At 35.3% G+C, this 17,497-nt stretch overlaps 1 protein-coding gene across 2 annotated transcripts in view; it reads left to right on the top strand.

Annotated features, from left to right (window-relative positions):
- Window positions 1-17,497, top strand: part of Cntln (centlein) — a 258,420-nt gene that overhangs the window by 30,142 nt on the left and 210,781 nt on the right. For both annotated transcript variants that reach the window (XM_040757206.1, XM_040757205.1), the window contains exon 3: window positions 15,450-15,534. In XM_040757206.1, coding sequence (XP_040613140.1) covers window positions 15,450-15,534 — 85 coding nt within the window. The remainder of the gene's footprint in view (window positions 1-15,449; window positions 15,535-17,497) is intronic.

Here is a 17,497-nt window from a genome sequence, read left to right as displayed (position 1 = left end):
TCCTTGTTCAGTTCATGTTTGGGCAGTCATGTTAGTGAGACTTCTCTGGTGTAGTTTCTTATGTTACTAGGAGACACAGTCCTATAGCAAAGTCTCTGATTCTCTGGCTCTTAGAATTTTTCTCTCTGCCTGGACTCTTAGGGAAGTGCCTGGACCCTACCCTGAATGAAATGATAGACTCTAGATAGCCCCTATGTGGAAGGAATTGGCAATAGGTTCGGAGGATGGGGGGGAATGGTGGGGGGGTGCGGGAGGAGGGGAGGGAGAGGGAACTGGGATTGACATGTAAAACAAGCTATTTAAAATTAAAATAAAAAAATAAATAATAAAAAATGGAAAAAAAGAATTTTTCTGTCCCCTCTTCTGTAGTGTTCCCTGGATACTTTCTTACAGACTAACTCAGATTTCAAATGCTCTTACTGCATCATAGTCTTAGCATGTTTTCATGATATTGCAAGTCAAAAATCCAAATATTTAATGGTTCTGTCGATTAAGTATTTATGTCCTGATAACTTAATGGCCACCAAGAACATCATAATTTAAGACTATCACAAAGTAAGGGAATTCTGGAAATGGAAAATCTAGGTAAGTGAAAAGGAACTACAGACAAAAGCATTACCAACAGAATACAAGAAATGAAAGAATGGATCTCAGGTGTTGAAAATATAAAAGAAACATATTCATCAGTTAAAGAAAAATTTAAATATAAAAATTTCCTGACACAAAAACTCCAGGAAATCTGGGACATTATACAAAAGACCAAACCTGAGAATAATAGGAATAGAGGAAAGAGAAGACCATCTCAAAGACCCAGAAAATATTTTTAACAAAATCATAGAAGAAAATTTTCTAACCCTAAAAAAGCACATGCCTATAAAGGTACAAGAAGCTTAAGAACACCAAATAGATTGAACCAGAAAAGAAATTCCCCTCACCACATAGTAATCTAAATACTAAACATACAGAACAAAGAAAGAATATTAAAAGCTGCAAGGAAAAATATCAAGTAACATAAAGGCAGACCTGTTAGAATACACCCAATTTCTCAGCAGAAACTCTACAAGCCAGAAGATAGCTTGCAGACTCTAAGAGACCACATATGCCGGCTTAGACTTCTATTAAAATTTCAGTCACCATAGGTGAAGAAAATAAGATATTCCATGATAAAGTCAAAATTAAACAAATCTATCCTCAAATCTAGTCCTACAGAAGGTTCTAGAAGGAAAACTCCAACCAAGGTGGTTAACTACATCCAGAAAAACACAGTAGTAAATAATCACACACAAACATAACCAAAAGGAGGACCTCCCCACATACAACTACTATATACAGTTGAAGAAAAAGAAAGCATTTTCAACAAATGGTGTTGGTCTAACTGGATGTCAACATGTAGAAATATGCCAATAGATCCATATCTTTTATCCTGCAAAAACTCAAGTCCAAGTGGGCCAAAGACCTTAACATAAAGCCAGATACACTGAACCTAATAGAGTCAAAAGTGAGGAATAACCTCAAGTGCTTTGGCATAGAAACAACTTCCTGAACGGAATACCAGCAGCACAGGCACCAAGATCAACAATCAGGAAATAGCACCTCATGAAACTGAAAAGCTTTTGTAAGGCAAAAAGGCAGAATGGAAATTTTTTTTTACCTGCTCCACATCTGACAGAGGGCTAATATCCAAAATATATAAAGAACTTAAGGAACTAGACATGAACAAACCCAAAATACAATTAAAAATGGGGGGTACAGATCTAAGATGAATTCTCAACAGAAGAATTTCAAATGGCTGAAAAACGAAGAAATGTTCAACATTCTTGGTTCTCTTATAGTTGTCAGAATTGCTATGATTAAAATCACAAGTGACAGCTCATGCTGGCAAGGATGTGGGGCAAGGGAAACACTCTTTTATTAATAGTGGTAGTAGAAACTTGTATGGCCACTATGGAAATCGATATGTTGATTCCTCAGAGAACTGGGAATCCATCTACCTCAAGAGCCTGCTATACCAGTCCTTGGCATATACCCAAAGGATGCTCTACCCTATCACAGACAATTGATTAACTGTGTTCATAGAGGCAGAAGGTGGGGAGATTAAAGGACCTAGAGGGGTTGAGGACACCACCAGAACAGAGCCCACAGAATTAACTAAGCAGGGTTCAGAGTGGCTCACAGAGATTGAAGTGACAAACCTAGACCCTGTATAGATCTAAGCTAGGTCCTCTGCATATACCTTTTGGTCCTGTAGCTGGGTGTTCTTGTGGGACTCCTAACAGTGGGAGTGGTGGGTATCTCTGACTCTTTTGCTTGCTTTTGGGCCCTATTTCCTCCTGCTGGTTTGCCTCATCCAGCTGTGATATGAGGGTTTGTGCCTACTCTTAACTTGTTATGCCATGTTTGCTTGATATCCCTGCGAGGCCTGCTCTGTTTTGAAGCAAAATGAAGGAGGAGTGCTCTGGAGGAGAGGGCAGTTTGAGGGGAATAAAAAGAGTGGGGGGAGGGGAGCTATGGTTAGGATGGAATATGTGAGAAAGAATAAAAGAAAAAAGTAATATATGTGTGCATTAAAATAAAAATCTATTTATTATTTTTGTTTTTTCAGACAGGGATTCTTGGCTGTCTTGGAACTTACTCTGTATGTGGACCAAGCTGGCTTTGAACTCATAGAGATAAACTTTCCTCTGCCTCCAGAATGCTGAGATTAAAGGCCTGTACTATCACTGCCCAGATTGCATTTATTTATTTTTAACCTTAGAAATTTGCTTACTAATAGCATATGTGGGCTTGTTGGGTACTGAATAACTTCTCAAACTATGGGATCAGTTGATAATTAATGCCCTTACTGTTTCACATTTGTTTTAGCTCTCTTCTTTTCATCACAGCTATTACAAATCAGCTATATCATGAGACAGTACCACAAAGGGAATTTGGTCTTGCTCTACCTGCCAGATTGTGGAATCTTAACAGATGTCAAGGTTGCTAGGTTTTCCACAGACATTTGAAATATCCTCAGTGCCATTTTATCTTTGATACAGTACTCCTGGGAAGCTTGGTACATTCTGGATGGGAATAACTAATTCTCTAACAGTGTTCCTCCCTATTCTAGTAATATGTGGATTCTGGCACGATTGAGGTTCTAATTTGTGTTTTAAAATAGAGAATCTTGTTTGAGTAGCAGAGTTTCCTAAGAAACTGAACTAGGGACTGGGGGGTTGCTTAATTGGTAAAGTGTTTGTAGGGCCAGCATGAGGGCCTGCATTGGGCCCCAACATTCATGTAAACATCTGGCCCTAAAGTACACTTTTGTAACCCCAGAAGCACTGGAGGAGAAGAGAGAAGCAAATCCTGAGCTCATTGGACAGCCAGTCTATCCAAATCAATGAGAGTCACTGTTTCAAAAAATAAGATGAACAACAATGGAGGGCAATACCCAATGTTGATTTCTGGCTCCTGCATGCATATGTCCACATGTAGACATGTACCTGTGTTCACACATGAATATGCAAAAGGATGTACATTTAGGACACACACAGATATATTTATACACACAAGGGTAAAAATCCCCTTAGTAATAGTAGAATAAAAAGATATTGTTCTTCATATATATATATACATACATGTATATATATATTACTTACAGAGGAGGTTGAACTAAAAATGGAGTAAATAGGTTTATGCAATGCATTTACAAATAATCTGAACTACAAAGAAATAGTGAAACATTAAATAGTATAAGATGAAGAAATGAATTACTATGTGTCTTAGTTAAGGTTTTATTGCTGTGAAGAAACACCAAGGCCAAGGCAACTGTTACAAAGAAAACGTTTAATTGGGGTGGTAGCTTACAGAGGTTTCAGAGGTTCAGTCCATTATCATCATGATGGGGAGCATGGTGGTATACAGGCAGACGTGCTGCTGGAGCTGAGAGAGTGCTACTTCTTGCAGGAAACAGGAAGTCAGTTGACTGCCATGCTGAGGGAAGCTTGAGCAAAAGAGACCTCAAAGTCTACCCCTGCAGTGACATACCTCAAGGCCACACCTCCTAATAGTGCCACTCCCTTTGAGGACCATTTTTTTTCAAATCACCATAAGCAGAAAGTAAAAAAATAAAATATATTGTATGTGTAAGGCAATATAATTGAACCATATTTGTATTAATGTTATATTTTGTGTCAATCATTGTAGTGAATTAGAGATGTTACTATTGATCTGTTTAAATCAGTCTACTCAACTTTGACATAACTTTGAACAAAATTTTTTCTTTGAATGATGTATTCAACAGAAAGTGTAATCTCAACTTTGTGGAAATTTAATTCTTATATATTATGAAGATAACATTTCCAATTCTGTATACCTGTACTTTATAAATCATTATAGAACAGCTATGGTCTGTTTCATATATATAGTAAATACTATGACCTAGAAGAAACTTGGGAAGAAAGGGCTTCTGTGGCTTATACTTTGAAGTCACAGTCTATAAATGAGGGAAGTCAAGGCATGAACTAAAGCAGGGACTGAAAAATGCTGCTTACTGGCTTGCTCCGTTGTCCATGCTTTCTTGTACATCTGAGGTCTATCTGCCTTAAAATGGGGCCTCCCACAGTGGGCTGGGCCTTTGTCAGTCGGGACAGTTTCTCAGAGCTACATCCACAGGTTAATCTGATCAAGGCATTTCTTCAATTGAGATTCCCTCTTCTCTGGTGATTGTAAGTTGTGTCAGGTTCACAATAAGAACTGTCCAAGACAACACAGTGTTAATAGTTTGTATTTATCAAATGTTTATTAAGAGTAACACATAGTTCTTCTCATATACTGAGTGAATTGTTTTAGTAACCTTGTGGTAGGCTCCTTTATTTCTATTTTACATATGTAGGGATTGAGATGCAAAGTGGTCAAACAAATAGCACAAGCTCAAGTAGCTAATAAGTGGTGGAGTCATAATTTGAAATATACATTAACCTAAGAGCAGAATGAACTTTTGCCTAAGCATTAACTAACTAGCAAGTTAGGAAGAGACAATCTAAATGAATGAGATAGTGTAGGGATCTCAGGTATTTTAAAAACTGAGGAAAATAGTTAAACAGAATGTCTAGAGACTTTAGAAGATTTGTACTTACAAGTATTTTATTCTGTAGCATGTATTTCATTACAAATCCAAGTGATATTTGGCCTTCTTTGGCAGGCCATTGATGCGCTCTTCCTGTGCCCTCTACTTCTTAATGAAGGCTGTTTTGTTTTCTTATTTTTTTGTTACTTCTAACCCTTCTCTGTGCAAAAACACTATTTGATTGCTGTGGATGTTTTAACTGTCTTCTCATTTTGCTGAAACTTTTATGGTCTTAGGAGGTTTTGATTATAGTGTAAGTTTTGTACCAATTTGATCAAAAGTTTTATGCAATGTCTAGTATGTGCATAATATTTTACAAGTGGCATGTGGACTGAGATGAGGAGGAATGTGGTTCTGGAAAAAAAAAGATGATTGTCTTACAGAGGTTATTAAGGAAGCATATCTGTCTGCAAGTGTTCTCTGTGTCGGCACTATTTGGTTCAGTACTTGTGAATAACAGGAATACAGTATGTTTCCTGGGCTTATATAGAATCAGAATTTCTAGAGGTCTAAGGAAGATTAAATATTTATCATAAGGAATTTAAGAACTGACAATAGATACAGTGGTTAGGAGCACAGATTTAGAAAGCATATTTATCAGAGTTTAAATTCCTGTGTATTTCTTTGTCTTTCTTAAAACTTTATAGGCCTATTTCCACATATTTTAAGAGGAATTTTAGATTTTGGCAGCAAGATGGCACTTGCTGTGAAGCTGGAATTCACAGGATAGGAGGAGAAGACCAGTTTTTATGCTAGTTGTCCTCTGACCGCTGCATGTGCCATGACACACATGTGGCCTCCTCCGAAAAAGCAATGAATGTAAAAATAGATTTTTAGAAGGGGAGTAAAGAAGACATAGATAAAAACTTAATTAAAATCTCATTTGATACTGGATGATTGGTCCTGAAGAATGATATCCACACTAAAAAGTTCTCACAAATGGTAAAACTTTGATCATTGGTAATATGGCAAAGGCCCTTTTCACTTTCATTTTAGAGAACATATGGACAAGAGGTTTATATGTGGAAATTTCACTCACCAGGTTATGAGTTTATTTGAGATGTTCTTTTGTTTTAATTCAACCACAACTTGCTAAGAAATTGTGGGGTCCCAATATTTAGAATACCTGGGCTATCTTCTTGTTAAAGCAGCTTCATGGGCAATGCTGGCATGGACTTTAATAGTGTGCTCTAGAGGAAAAACAAAGCCAGAAAGCTCGATAGTTTGCCTTCTTTATCAATGGAAAAAAATCCAAGACCCAATTTTACATTTATAAAGATCAGAAAAATTCACATCATTTATTGCAGTTTTCTGTAATTGTCTGAAAAGAAGCTACATTTAATAACCAGTGGTTATGAACACTGCCTCTGCTCTTCCTGGGCACTTGCTTTTGAAACTTGGTTGGCTACTTATGTGACTCAGTAGGACATTTCATACATTCATTTTTAATGCCTTAATATGTTTTAGTACAGTAAAAATAAGAATTGTTTCGAGTTAAATAGGGATTATGATGGTACCTAGCAAATAGTAAGTTTATTATCATTATTATCTTGCATCACAGTTTAAATTCAGTAAACTTGTTGGTTTATGTAGAGTCTTGAGAAAAATAAGTTAGTATCTTTTATATCCTAGGTTTTCCAGGGTTATTCTTACCCTGTTTTATATTATTATTGTTCCATAATACTGTATTTTCCTTGTAGTCTCAAACACAATAAATGTATATTGTATTCAAATTCAAAGATTGATGAATGCTAGGTTTTATTTTTCATTTATATGTTTCAAATTGAGCCTAAGCAGAGATTGCTTTATTTTTCTATTTGTTCTATTCTTGTAAATGTTGCATATTTGCATAAATTATGAAGATACTATTTGTATGCTTTTTTAAGTTTTCTTTTTTTGGGGGGTAGGATTATTAGTATTTTGTGAACTCTCCTGTTTTCAATCCTGCCTTTTAAAAATTGGGTCTGGAAATAAAACTGCATATTAGAAACCAGTAATCCTAAAAGGTTCTGCAATAGGTAAGTTAATTCTTAGTTTTAAATGATATTATTTATTTAGGATGTTGTAACCTTGAGATTTGTATTTGAAGACTTAACTGTAGAAAAATGAGAGATCATCTTCTATTTTTGTGTTTGGAGTTAAAATAGAAGCTCAGTGAGTGGACTGCTGCCGTAATAAGGTTATACTATGTACTCATCACTCAGAAAACCTCTCCCTTGCTCCATTCCACCTCTAAGCACATGGGCTGCACAGCTGCTATATGGCTATGTACTGTCCCATGTGTATTAGGCCCACACAGCCTGCAAAGAGGTTGCATTTTGGAGCATGGTAGTAGCATGGCTGGCTGGAGACCCCAGAAGTGTAGCTGCCAGAATTCTGCCATCTGGCAATGTTGCTGCTAGGCTGTTCTACTCTGTGCATAAGTATATATTTTTTGCTGAGCCCTTTTTCTGTTGCCACATCTATGAAGTCAGAGATATGGATGGTTGGTCATGGGAGCTAGCAGGAAGATGTTTAATTAGAAACACTAGTGTTCAAGGTGAGAGAGCATGCAATAAAAGTGTGAAGAAATGCATTTGAATTTTCACAATGGACTCAAGAAGCTTGACATAATCTTTTAACTGTTATGAAGACCTTTAACGAATAGCAAGGGTATGGCATAGAATAACTATTTTAAAATTCTGACCGTTTTATACATAACAGAAGGTGATACAGAAACACGGTTTTTGTTTTTAAAGAAAAAATAGTCATAATTGACTTCATTTCGTGAAAGTTTGTTTTCATTTCATTAAAAATTCCCCCAAACATTGACCATAATTCAACAGTCCATAGAAAAGAAAAAATATTATGTAGTTTGTGTGTATGCATATCTGCATATGAGAGCACAAAATATTGACATGATAATTGCAGTCAAGCCTGAGTGAGCAGTGGCCTGTGGGAATTCAGCTGGTGTTGTACCAACTGGATGGCTGCTCAGGACACAGTACAAAATGCAAGGTGCAAGTTAGCACTTTATTCAGCACAGGCAGGCATCATTTAAAAGTCCTTGGGGGCAACCCTGGCGATGTGCAGATGTTAAAGCAGCCTGTTCTGAAGCGCTGATATTTCTGCATATTCTAAGAGACTTCTAGATTCTGAGTGAGAAATATTTGCAGAGTTATTAAAGTTATATAATATATAATCTTGTCTGCTTCTTTCATGAATACTTTATTTAATGAGTGTGTACATGCAGAAATATCTGGAATTTTAGGCAATAGAGAAGTACAGAAAAATTAAGATATTTTACTTACAATTACAAAACAGAAAATGTCACATGCTTTAACTTTAGAAATTAATTTAGTAGGTAAATAAGAGTGCTTGATTATTATTTAGTAGTATTAAAATATAAAGTTATGTTCATGTAATTATAGTTTATAACTTATTTACTTAAAATAGTCATAAATACATTGTTAACATATCAGATATCTTGTCTTGATTTTATTCTGTATTCTGTTTTGGACCTACTTGATTGGACATGAAATACAAACAGTTATTTTTCATGTGTGAGGTTTATTTTACAGTTCAGGTTCTGGCTTTAAGATATAAATTTAGATATTTTTAAAATACAATAGTTCTAAATTTTGGTTATTTAATAAAATGAAATTATATGTAAAAACATAGAAGTATTAATTTTACATAACTCTGAAATGCTGCAACAGATGTTTGTGTTATAATCTGCAAATAATATAGTAACAGTTTTACTTAAAAATGACTATTACTATGGGATAGAACCTATGTGTAAGATATTTTTGTAACTTTTTCAGTTTTTCTTAGTATTTTATTCATAGGTATAACAACAATAACTCCATGCATATTCAAAACATGAAAACAATCAGAACACTTCACAGATGAAAGGATAAAGGATGTGACAGTAGTATAAATCTCATTTCCCTAAACTTCAATGATTATCAGCCTTACAATTTTTAATCTAAATGTTTACTAGAAATTTGGAATATATTTGAAAATGAAAACCAATACTAAATACAAAATGTATATTTACAAGGTACTGCATTCAGATAAGAGAAAACAGTCTAGGTAGCTTTATTTTGTTCTTTATTATTATGTATTTGTCAATTAAGAACAATCAACCTCTGTACATTTGGTTTTTAATTTTCTTTGTTTTCTAATTCATACCAATATCATTATCTCATTTACAGTTAAATGTTTCTTTTAGACTCTAATATTTCATTTTGACATCTCATTAAAAATGGGCTCAAGCCCAGAAAATATGATCCTGTCATATTGTATAATATATGGCATGGTGTATAACACAATAAAAATTTGTTTCTTAATGATTTAGAATAATTTCTCAGTTTTTTAGTTTAGAAAAATGGCAGCAAGTTAGCATGGTAATTCATGTGGCTGAGTGCAGCCGTGGTGAGTGTTTACATGGGTGGGACTCTTGGGAAAAGTGGTTGGAGCTTTAAACTTGTACACATCTGACAGCCTTTCTTCACTCCATTTTTCATCCTAAAGAAGTCTGCAAATATTCTTAGCTCACATCATTATTGCACATCAGTGGTTCTAATTAGCTAAACAGGAGTTTGTCTCAGTCATTGATCATCATCAACTTCTTGACAGTGTTTTTTTTTTAGGATCCTTTTAAAAAGTATGTCTTGCATGTACGGTGTATTAATTGAATTATCCATATAAGTTTGTTATGCTGTAAACAATTTTTAAGATCGTAATTTCTAAGTAAAAAGTTTTGGTACACATTGTAGAGTGTTCTGTTGGGAACATTTTATTGTATTGAAAACATTAATTATCCTGTGCTACAAGAAGAGTTATTGAACTAATTGGCATCCATATTTTGAGTTGTCACTTTTCTCAACTTCAGACTTACAGATTTTTTGTTGTAAAATATATCACTAAAGTTTATCTTTGAAGTTTACACTTTGTATAATATATTAATTTGTGATCTGTAACTGCAATATTGTATTATGTGGTCTCTTTGTAAATGATTATTGTTGCAATAGAATTTAGTATGTATCTAAACCACTTGAAGTCTTAGTCTAGCTGTAACAAAATATATATGCATACCCAGGTGGTTCAAACAACAAATATTTCTTAATGGTCCTTGAGTTATTAGCAGAGCCAAAAATGCTGTCTTTCTCAATGGCTACCTTTTTGTATCCTTATAATCTGGGAGGGGAGATCATCTAATGTCTTTCTTAAAGGTGCTATAATAAATAACGAGGGCCCTGGCCCTCTGACCATCAACTTCTGAATAGCCCACCCTCAAATATCAAAATTGTGAATAGAATTTCAACATAGGAATTTGAGAGGAATACACACATATAGGGCTCCTTGCTCAGAATTTGTGGCTCAACATTTCTGGGCTTGGATACAGAGCTTGCATTTCTAATTTGGGTAATACTCATGCTATTGCTTGACAGCCTATGATAACTAATGGTTAGACTGTGGGTACATTTCTATAATGGTCTGTCATAGAAGTCACCTGACATCTGTTGCTGAAGTTTTCTTTCTTAGACTGGTCCTGCAGCTGATTTTACCCCCAAATAAGCACACACTTATACTAATTATTAAGCCGCCCCCCCCACCTCTGCCTACTTTTCTCAGAGTTCTCCTCATCTCCTAGTCCTGCCTTTCTTCTTCCTGCTTCTATTGACCAAACAGTGTTTTATTGATCAACCAAAAAGAGAAACATATGTACAGAAGGACATCCCCCATCAGACATCAGATTTGGAAACTGCTAATACTTTTGTTGAGGAAGGTCGTATATAGTTAATTTTATTTTACTCTTAACTGGGTCAACAGGATTTATTTAGGAACTTCTGAATACTACAGACTCATTATAGAAAAGTTGATTAGTACTCTTTGTAGGCGTGAACCCCACAAAGCTATCTGCCCATCAGGGCGGGGACAAGTAAATTAGCACAGGTAGAGATAAAAGGAAGGGAAAGGAAAAGGACCTCTCTTTTTTTCTCCTGGAAGCCAGCCACGCTTCTAACTCCTGGTCTGTGCGACACTCTCTCTCTCTCTCTCTCTCTCTCTCCCTCTCTCTCTCTCTCTCTCTCTGGTAAATAAATATATTGTTTTCCATATATAGCATCGAATATCATTATAACTCTTAACATTGTAAATTAACTAATCCCTAGAAAGTTCAAAAATAAATCATTTGGGGTCTGAGAATCTAGCTCAGTCCTGAAGGTGCCTGCAGCATGAGTATGGGCACCTGCTGTCACCAGAACCAATAGAAAATTGTATGTGCTTATAATTAGCCAGCCTTGCCCAATTGAGCCCTAGGTGACAGTGAGAGACCTTGTGTCAAAAAGTAAAGTGGGTCCATGAGGCCTCAACCCTACACAAGGAATTATAGGCACCTAAGGAATGCTGGGAGCAGAAGAAATAACCTTCCACAGGAAAGAGCACACCAATTGGTTATCCATTATCAAATGATCAGCCCTACAAACATACATATGAGCTGTGTGTGTGCGTGCGTGCGTGTGTTGAAATTGGCATGTTGACTGACTGATCTGGTTGACTTGCCCTGTGCAGGTGACTATAGCTGCAGTGAATTTTTAAGTGCTATGGTCACACCATTTCCAAATAACAACATGTCATAGCACTGTTCTCCATCCTTGGGCTCTTGTATTCTTTCTGTCCCATCTTCCATAATGCTCCTTGAGCCTGGGGGAAATTGGTATAGATGTGGGCTGAGCACTAAACAGTCACTTATTCTGAACATTTTTCTGACTTATATGTCTGCATGAACTATCCACTGTAGTTTTGCCTGCTGAGGTTGAGAACAAAACTAATCTATAGATATATACATAAATGTTTATAAGGCATTTTGACAGGTCCATCTAGCAAAACACCAGTAGTGATCTCTTCCTTCTAGACCCTACTACTTTCCAGCCATGGGCTTTCAATGAAGTTTACAATATCAGGCATGAATTCTACCTTGTGTAGTAGGCCTCAAATCCAATCAGAGAGCAACAGATTCTCTTAGTGTGTTTATTTAATGTATATCTCCAAATGATTCTTTACCTAGCATGGCCAGCATAAATCAGTTAGAGTAGATAGTGATTTTTGATAAACAAGTGTGATGGTTGAATCCTAGAGTACCTTAACATTTCTCAACATCTCTTGGTTAACAAAGTAGGAAAGGAGGGAGAGGGTCAAATGATAACACAAACTAGCAGCGTAGTGCTCAATAAATAGTGATTTGATGTGATGCTAATGTGTCAGACACATCTTTCAAGTATTCCTTCAAATATGAGAACTACTCAATTCTAAAACATTCTCATCAAGTATCTCTTGAAAATGCTGCTGTTTCATCTCCCTCTTCCTATTTCTGGAATATTAGAGAGTATACTTTAACTGTATCATATTTTTAATGTCATCATTTTCTCTCTAGCATTCTGGATGAGTACTTTATTAGTGTTGTTCAAGTTACTGATTTATTTTTGTGTCTAGATTTTCCTTTAGTTATTTTTGCTTCAGTTGTTACAATTTTTACTTTCAAAGTTTTGTTATGTGCTGTGAATTTACCTGTTATTGTTTTTATCTAGTTAATTATTGATTGTTTTAATATATATGCATATATGTGTATGTTACATTTCATCTAGAGGAATATATATGATTATTGAGCTGGTGTGTTAGTGTATGGGGGTTTATGTGTTTTAGAGTTTTGTTTGTTTATGGTCACAACTTGAAATTACATTATCATATTCTTCCTCCACCTTTACTCCTTTTTGTTTGATGTCCTTTTCTCTATATAAATCTTATAATTGCTACAGAATTGTCAACTTCACTTCAGCCCACCTTCTTGCAATAAGTTTTATAATGATAACTTGAAGCTTCAAAAACCATGGACATAGGAATTTTAGTATATTTAGCCTTTTGACTGGAGGGTGTTTTGATCTAATCTCATCTTAGGTATGTTACCTATCTATAAACTTTTGTTTCTTTAATCTTTCTATGTATATGCCTTAGTTTTCAGAAAAGGTGTATAGAAACATTTCATAGCCTCCTTTCAAGTTAGTTTGAAGACCGTCGTGGTTTTAAACTACACATGCACAAAGTAATTCTCTTTCCCAGTGTCTCCAGAAGCCAGGTCCTATCCATTGCAGCCAACATCTGGAAGGTGGCAGATAGCATCTTCATTTCCATTTGAAACTCTGTATTTGCTGAGTTTGTGATCATCAGAGTCTTAGCCATGGTAGCCATGTCTCTTGTTTTTCTATTAGTAGTGTCCATGAAGATAAGAAACCTACTGTGTGCACTTGGTATGTGAACTCATTAAACACAATTTCCTTTCGAAAACTGTGACACCTCCTGACTCTGCCTCTCATCACCAGGACTGTTCTTTCCTCATCTATGTCTCTTTGATATCTCTGCGCCAACTTGTGATGCTTTCTCCTTCCTTTTGTATAAATTATTTGATAGGTGAGTGGTTTAATCACAGATTTCTATTTGTTCTATTTTAAAATCTTTTAAAACTATGTTATGAAATTTTCCATTGTCAAATTAATGTCAACTCTTCCATTATCATTTCTTTCTATGTAATACTGTATGTGTTTATTTTAAAAAGGTAGTACTTATTTATATGTATTATGGGTGTTTGTTTCTTAGAGAATTATGCTGTAGTTGTACAACTTCTATGTAATTAGTAGTATTCTCACAGAATTGAAAGCACATAGATAAATATTAGAATTTTAGTATTTCTTAGCCCAGGTTTATAAATCTGTTTTTTCCCTTTCTTTAGAGTCTTTTACCTTAAAAGTCATTTTTTATTTTACTAGAAAAATTAAAATACATTGTGAAATGTTAAATGGGTGGAGGTAAATATAGAATACTGAATAAGATTTGACACATCTAATATATTACCTCTGTTAAAAGACCAGTGTTGATACATTGAGTGTTTTTTAGTCCACATGTATGAGGATGCCTTTCCTATCATGCCCATTCTTTTCCTCTACCCCAGTGACTATTAGACTAATTTCCTCTTAGTTCTTTGATTGTTGATTTCTTTTAAATAACATTTTTATTCTTTGAAAGTTACATGTATTTATATATACAATGTAAACTGATCATAAATACCCCCACTACCTTCTTTTACAAGCTCCCCACCTGATTTCCCCCCAAACTTTGTATTTTAACTTGCTTTTGTTTCTAACAACTCTTTGGGTTTATTTAATGTTGCAAATATAAACATAGGTGTATGGGCACTCGCTGGGCCATGGCAACCTACCAGTGGCCGTGTTTCCAGGGAAGAATGACTGTTCCTCATCAACTATCAACTGCCAGTAGCCCCTCTGATAAGCTTTTGACTTGGGCCCTTCATGTGTCAGTTTGAATGCCTTAATCTTGTGCAGGTCTTGTTCAGGTAACTCAGCTCCTGTGAGTGGATACATATAACAGCCTTGTCATGTCTGGAAGTCAGCATTTTACAGTTCTCCCCATAAGTGATCTGACCTTAACATTATTTCTACCTTCTCTTCATCGAGCCTTGGATAATGGGAGATTGATATGGATGACCTATCCATATCTGAGCATTCATGGGTATTTATAGTCAGTACATCGGCCAGTGTGTGTCTGCATTAGTCACTACCTACTGACAGAAGAAGCTTCTCTGATTAAGTTGAGGGCAACACAAATATATGAGTGTAAATATGAGTATTTAGAATTTAGTTTGACATCATGACCATTTGACAAAAGAACAACAGTAAATTCCCCCAGGACAGATTGTCTTCCAAGTTATGGACTTTTGTACCATCAGGCACAAATTCCCTCATGTGAAGCAGGTAACCCCATATAATCTTCATGCACTGTTATCTCGACCTTGTGGATGCAGCTTGGTCAGGATTGTAAGCATGCAATGTCCAATACTGAGTAAGACCATTGAATATTTTTATCATCAATTTGTATAAAATACTTTTATTAATAAGAGAAGTTTTACTAATTTATTAAATTCTTGAAAATTATTTTATGATCAAAGTTAAATTATGATTAACACATTGATTATCATCTATCTACACACAGAAACTAAAAGGTTTCTTGAAACTGAAGTTGTCAGCAGTGGTTAAGTTGTTGTCACTTGACATATGGTTTCTGATTAATTCTGAGAGAGCTAATTACACAAGATAATTTAATTCTTTGTATTTTAAAATTATGTTTGTTACCAGGATGTGAACATTTAAAGGCTTAGTTATGAGCTGGGACAGTAGTATAAACTCACTTGGCATGTATGATCTTCTGGGAAACAACGTTAAGATTAACAGTAATCATTGGAATGCCTAGGAATTATGACTAATAAACTCTATTTTTCTGTTTCTAGAGAAAAACAGAAATCTGAAGCCAAAGACAGAAAAGTTCTGGAAATTTTACAAGTCAAGGATGTTAAAATACAAGAACTGGAGCAGGTTGTATTCTAATAAGAATATCAAACTTTGTATTTGCTTAAGGTTGTACTAAAATTATTTGAAGTTGTGTTCTAATATACATTAAGAATATCAAAGTCTCTGCATGAAAGCATTGTTTTGAAATCAGTGTACTCAATCTTTTATTATTGTACCACGTTTTTAATCCTACTCTGTCTTCTAAACTGATTAGGTGTAAATCTCATTAAAAATTTTAACAGGCCCTTGGGATTTTAAATTAGTATTTATTATTCATTGTCTTATTGTATTTTTTTGCTGCATTATTAGTCACGTGTTTCTGATCCATACATTTTTACATGATTCCAGTTATAGAAAAGATTCATGATAGTTGGCACTATTCTACTTTATCTTTTGAAAATTTGCTTTATTGAAAATGTGTATAAATATTTGCAGTCCTATCTTTTATATATAACTTAAATTACAGAATTAAACAAAAATTTATAGTTTGTATATGTTTCTATAATCAGAATATATTACCACAAAAATGTGTGTGCTCTCCTTAGACCACAAAATTCCATCCAATGAGCCTGTGGCTATGCATTTCATAGTCAAACCATATCATTCTACCTTGTCTCCAGTGGCTCCACTGTAACTCATATTGCAAATATATCTAGTTCATCTCCAAGAGTTCCTTATAGTCTTAGTTCTTTTTAGAGCTCCAAGTTTACCCTTTCTTTTGAGATTCAATTCAAACCCTTGTTTATAGGCAGGCCCTTGTAAATTTTTTTAAAAAAAGAAAAGAACGTTATAGACTTCCAGTATAGGTTTCTGGAACAGAGTAAACATTCCCATATGACACTGGAAGAATGGGGACATAGAAAGTACTATAGCAAGACCAAAGCTAGTAGAATAAACAATAAGTCCTGGAGCTTCATTTTTAGCACTTGGGGCATATGATCTTGGCTCTAAAGGACTTGGGCAAACCTGCCTCCATATCCTTGCCATTTTCTGCCCACATGGACTCTCTTCGGTACTGGCTCCACTCTCTTCAGCTTTCCTTGGCAGATAGTGTGCATTTCTGGCATCAATTACTTCTTTAGGCCTACACTGAGTTTTTGTTTTTACTTTTACAGCATCATGCATAGTTCTCTCTAGGGCTGTTTGAAGGGATACTGGCATCTCTATACAAAACTTGGCTTCCTAACCCTTCCTTGAAAATCTGGGTGAGATAACTCCATGACCCTTTAATTTTATATATATATATATATATATATATATATATATATATATATATATATAAAACTATATCATGTGAACAGTGCTAGGCATGTCCTCAGCTTAAGCAACAGCTGTACCTCCTTAAATCATGGATACAGTAGCCTCTGAACACCTGCTTGATTGGTAATGCAGGTAAACACTTCCTTAGGTGATCCTGTACAAGCAGAGTGCCACACAGGTCTTATCTTGAATCCAGGTGTTTTAAGTGAGTTAAAACCTCTACATACCTGATCCTGAAATTGATGGAGTTCAGCTAATTTCTGAGGCAATACCATCCTTCCCCTTGTCTAGGTGCAACAAACATGGGCTTTTAAAACTCTAATATCTTCACTATGCACAGGGTTCTTGGCCCCATCTTTCTCCATGCTCATTTTATGGACAAACTGTAATTCTTCAAATCCTTGTACTCTCAAATCATTTTTTTGTCTTGTTTTGTTTTTCGAGACAGGGTTTCTCTTGGCTTTGGAGGCTGTCCTGAACTAACTCTTGTAGACCAGGCTGGTTTCAAATTCACAGAGATCCACCTGCCTCTGCCTCCAGAGTGCTGGGATTAAAGGCATGTGCCACCACCACCTGGCTCAATTTTTTTTGTAAGCCTGACTATGTGCATCTATTAATAATCATACTGCTTTTTCTATGCTGGGTGGCTTTGATATTTACTCCACCAGATTAGTTAGTCTATCATTTTTTAAACTTAGCTTCTTATAAAGTTTCAGGACCCAGCTAA

The sequence above is a fragment of the Mesocricetus auratus genome, unplaced genomic scaffold (assembly GCF_017639785.1).
Source record: "Mesocricetus auratus isolate SY011 unplaced genomic scaffold, BCM_Maur_2.0 Super-Scaffold_100014, whole genome shotgun sequence".
NCBI classification, from domain to species: Eukaryota; Metazoa; Chordata; class Mammalia; order Rodentia; family Cricetidae; genus Mesocricetus; species Mesocricetus auratus.
This window is presented reverse-complemented; position numbering and strand designations above follow the sequence as displayed.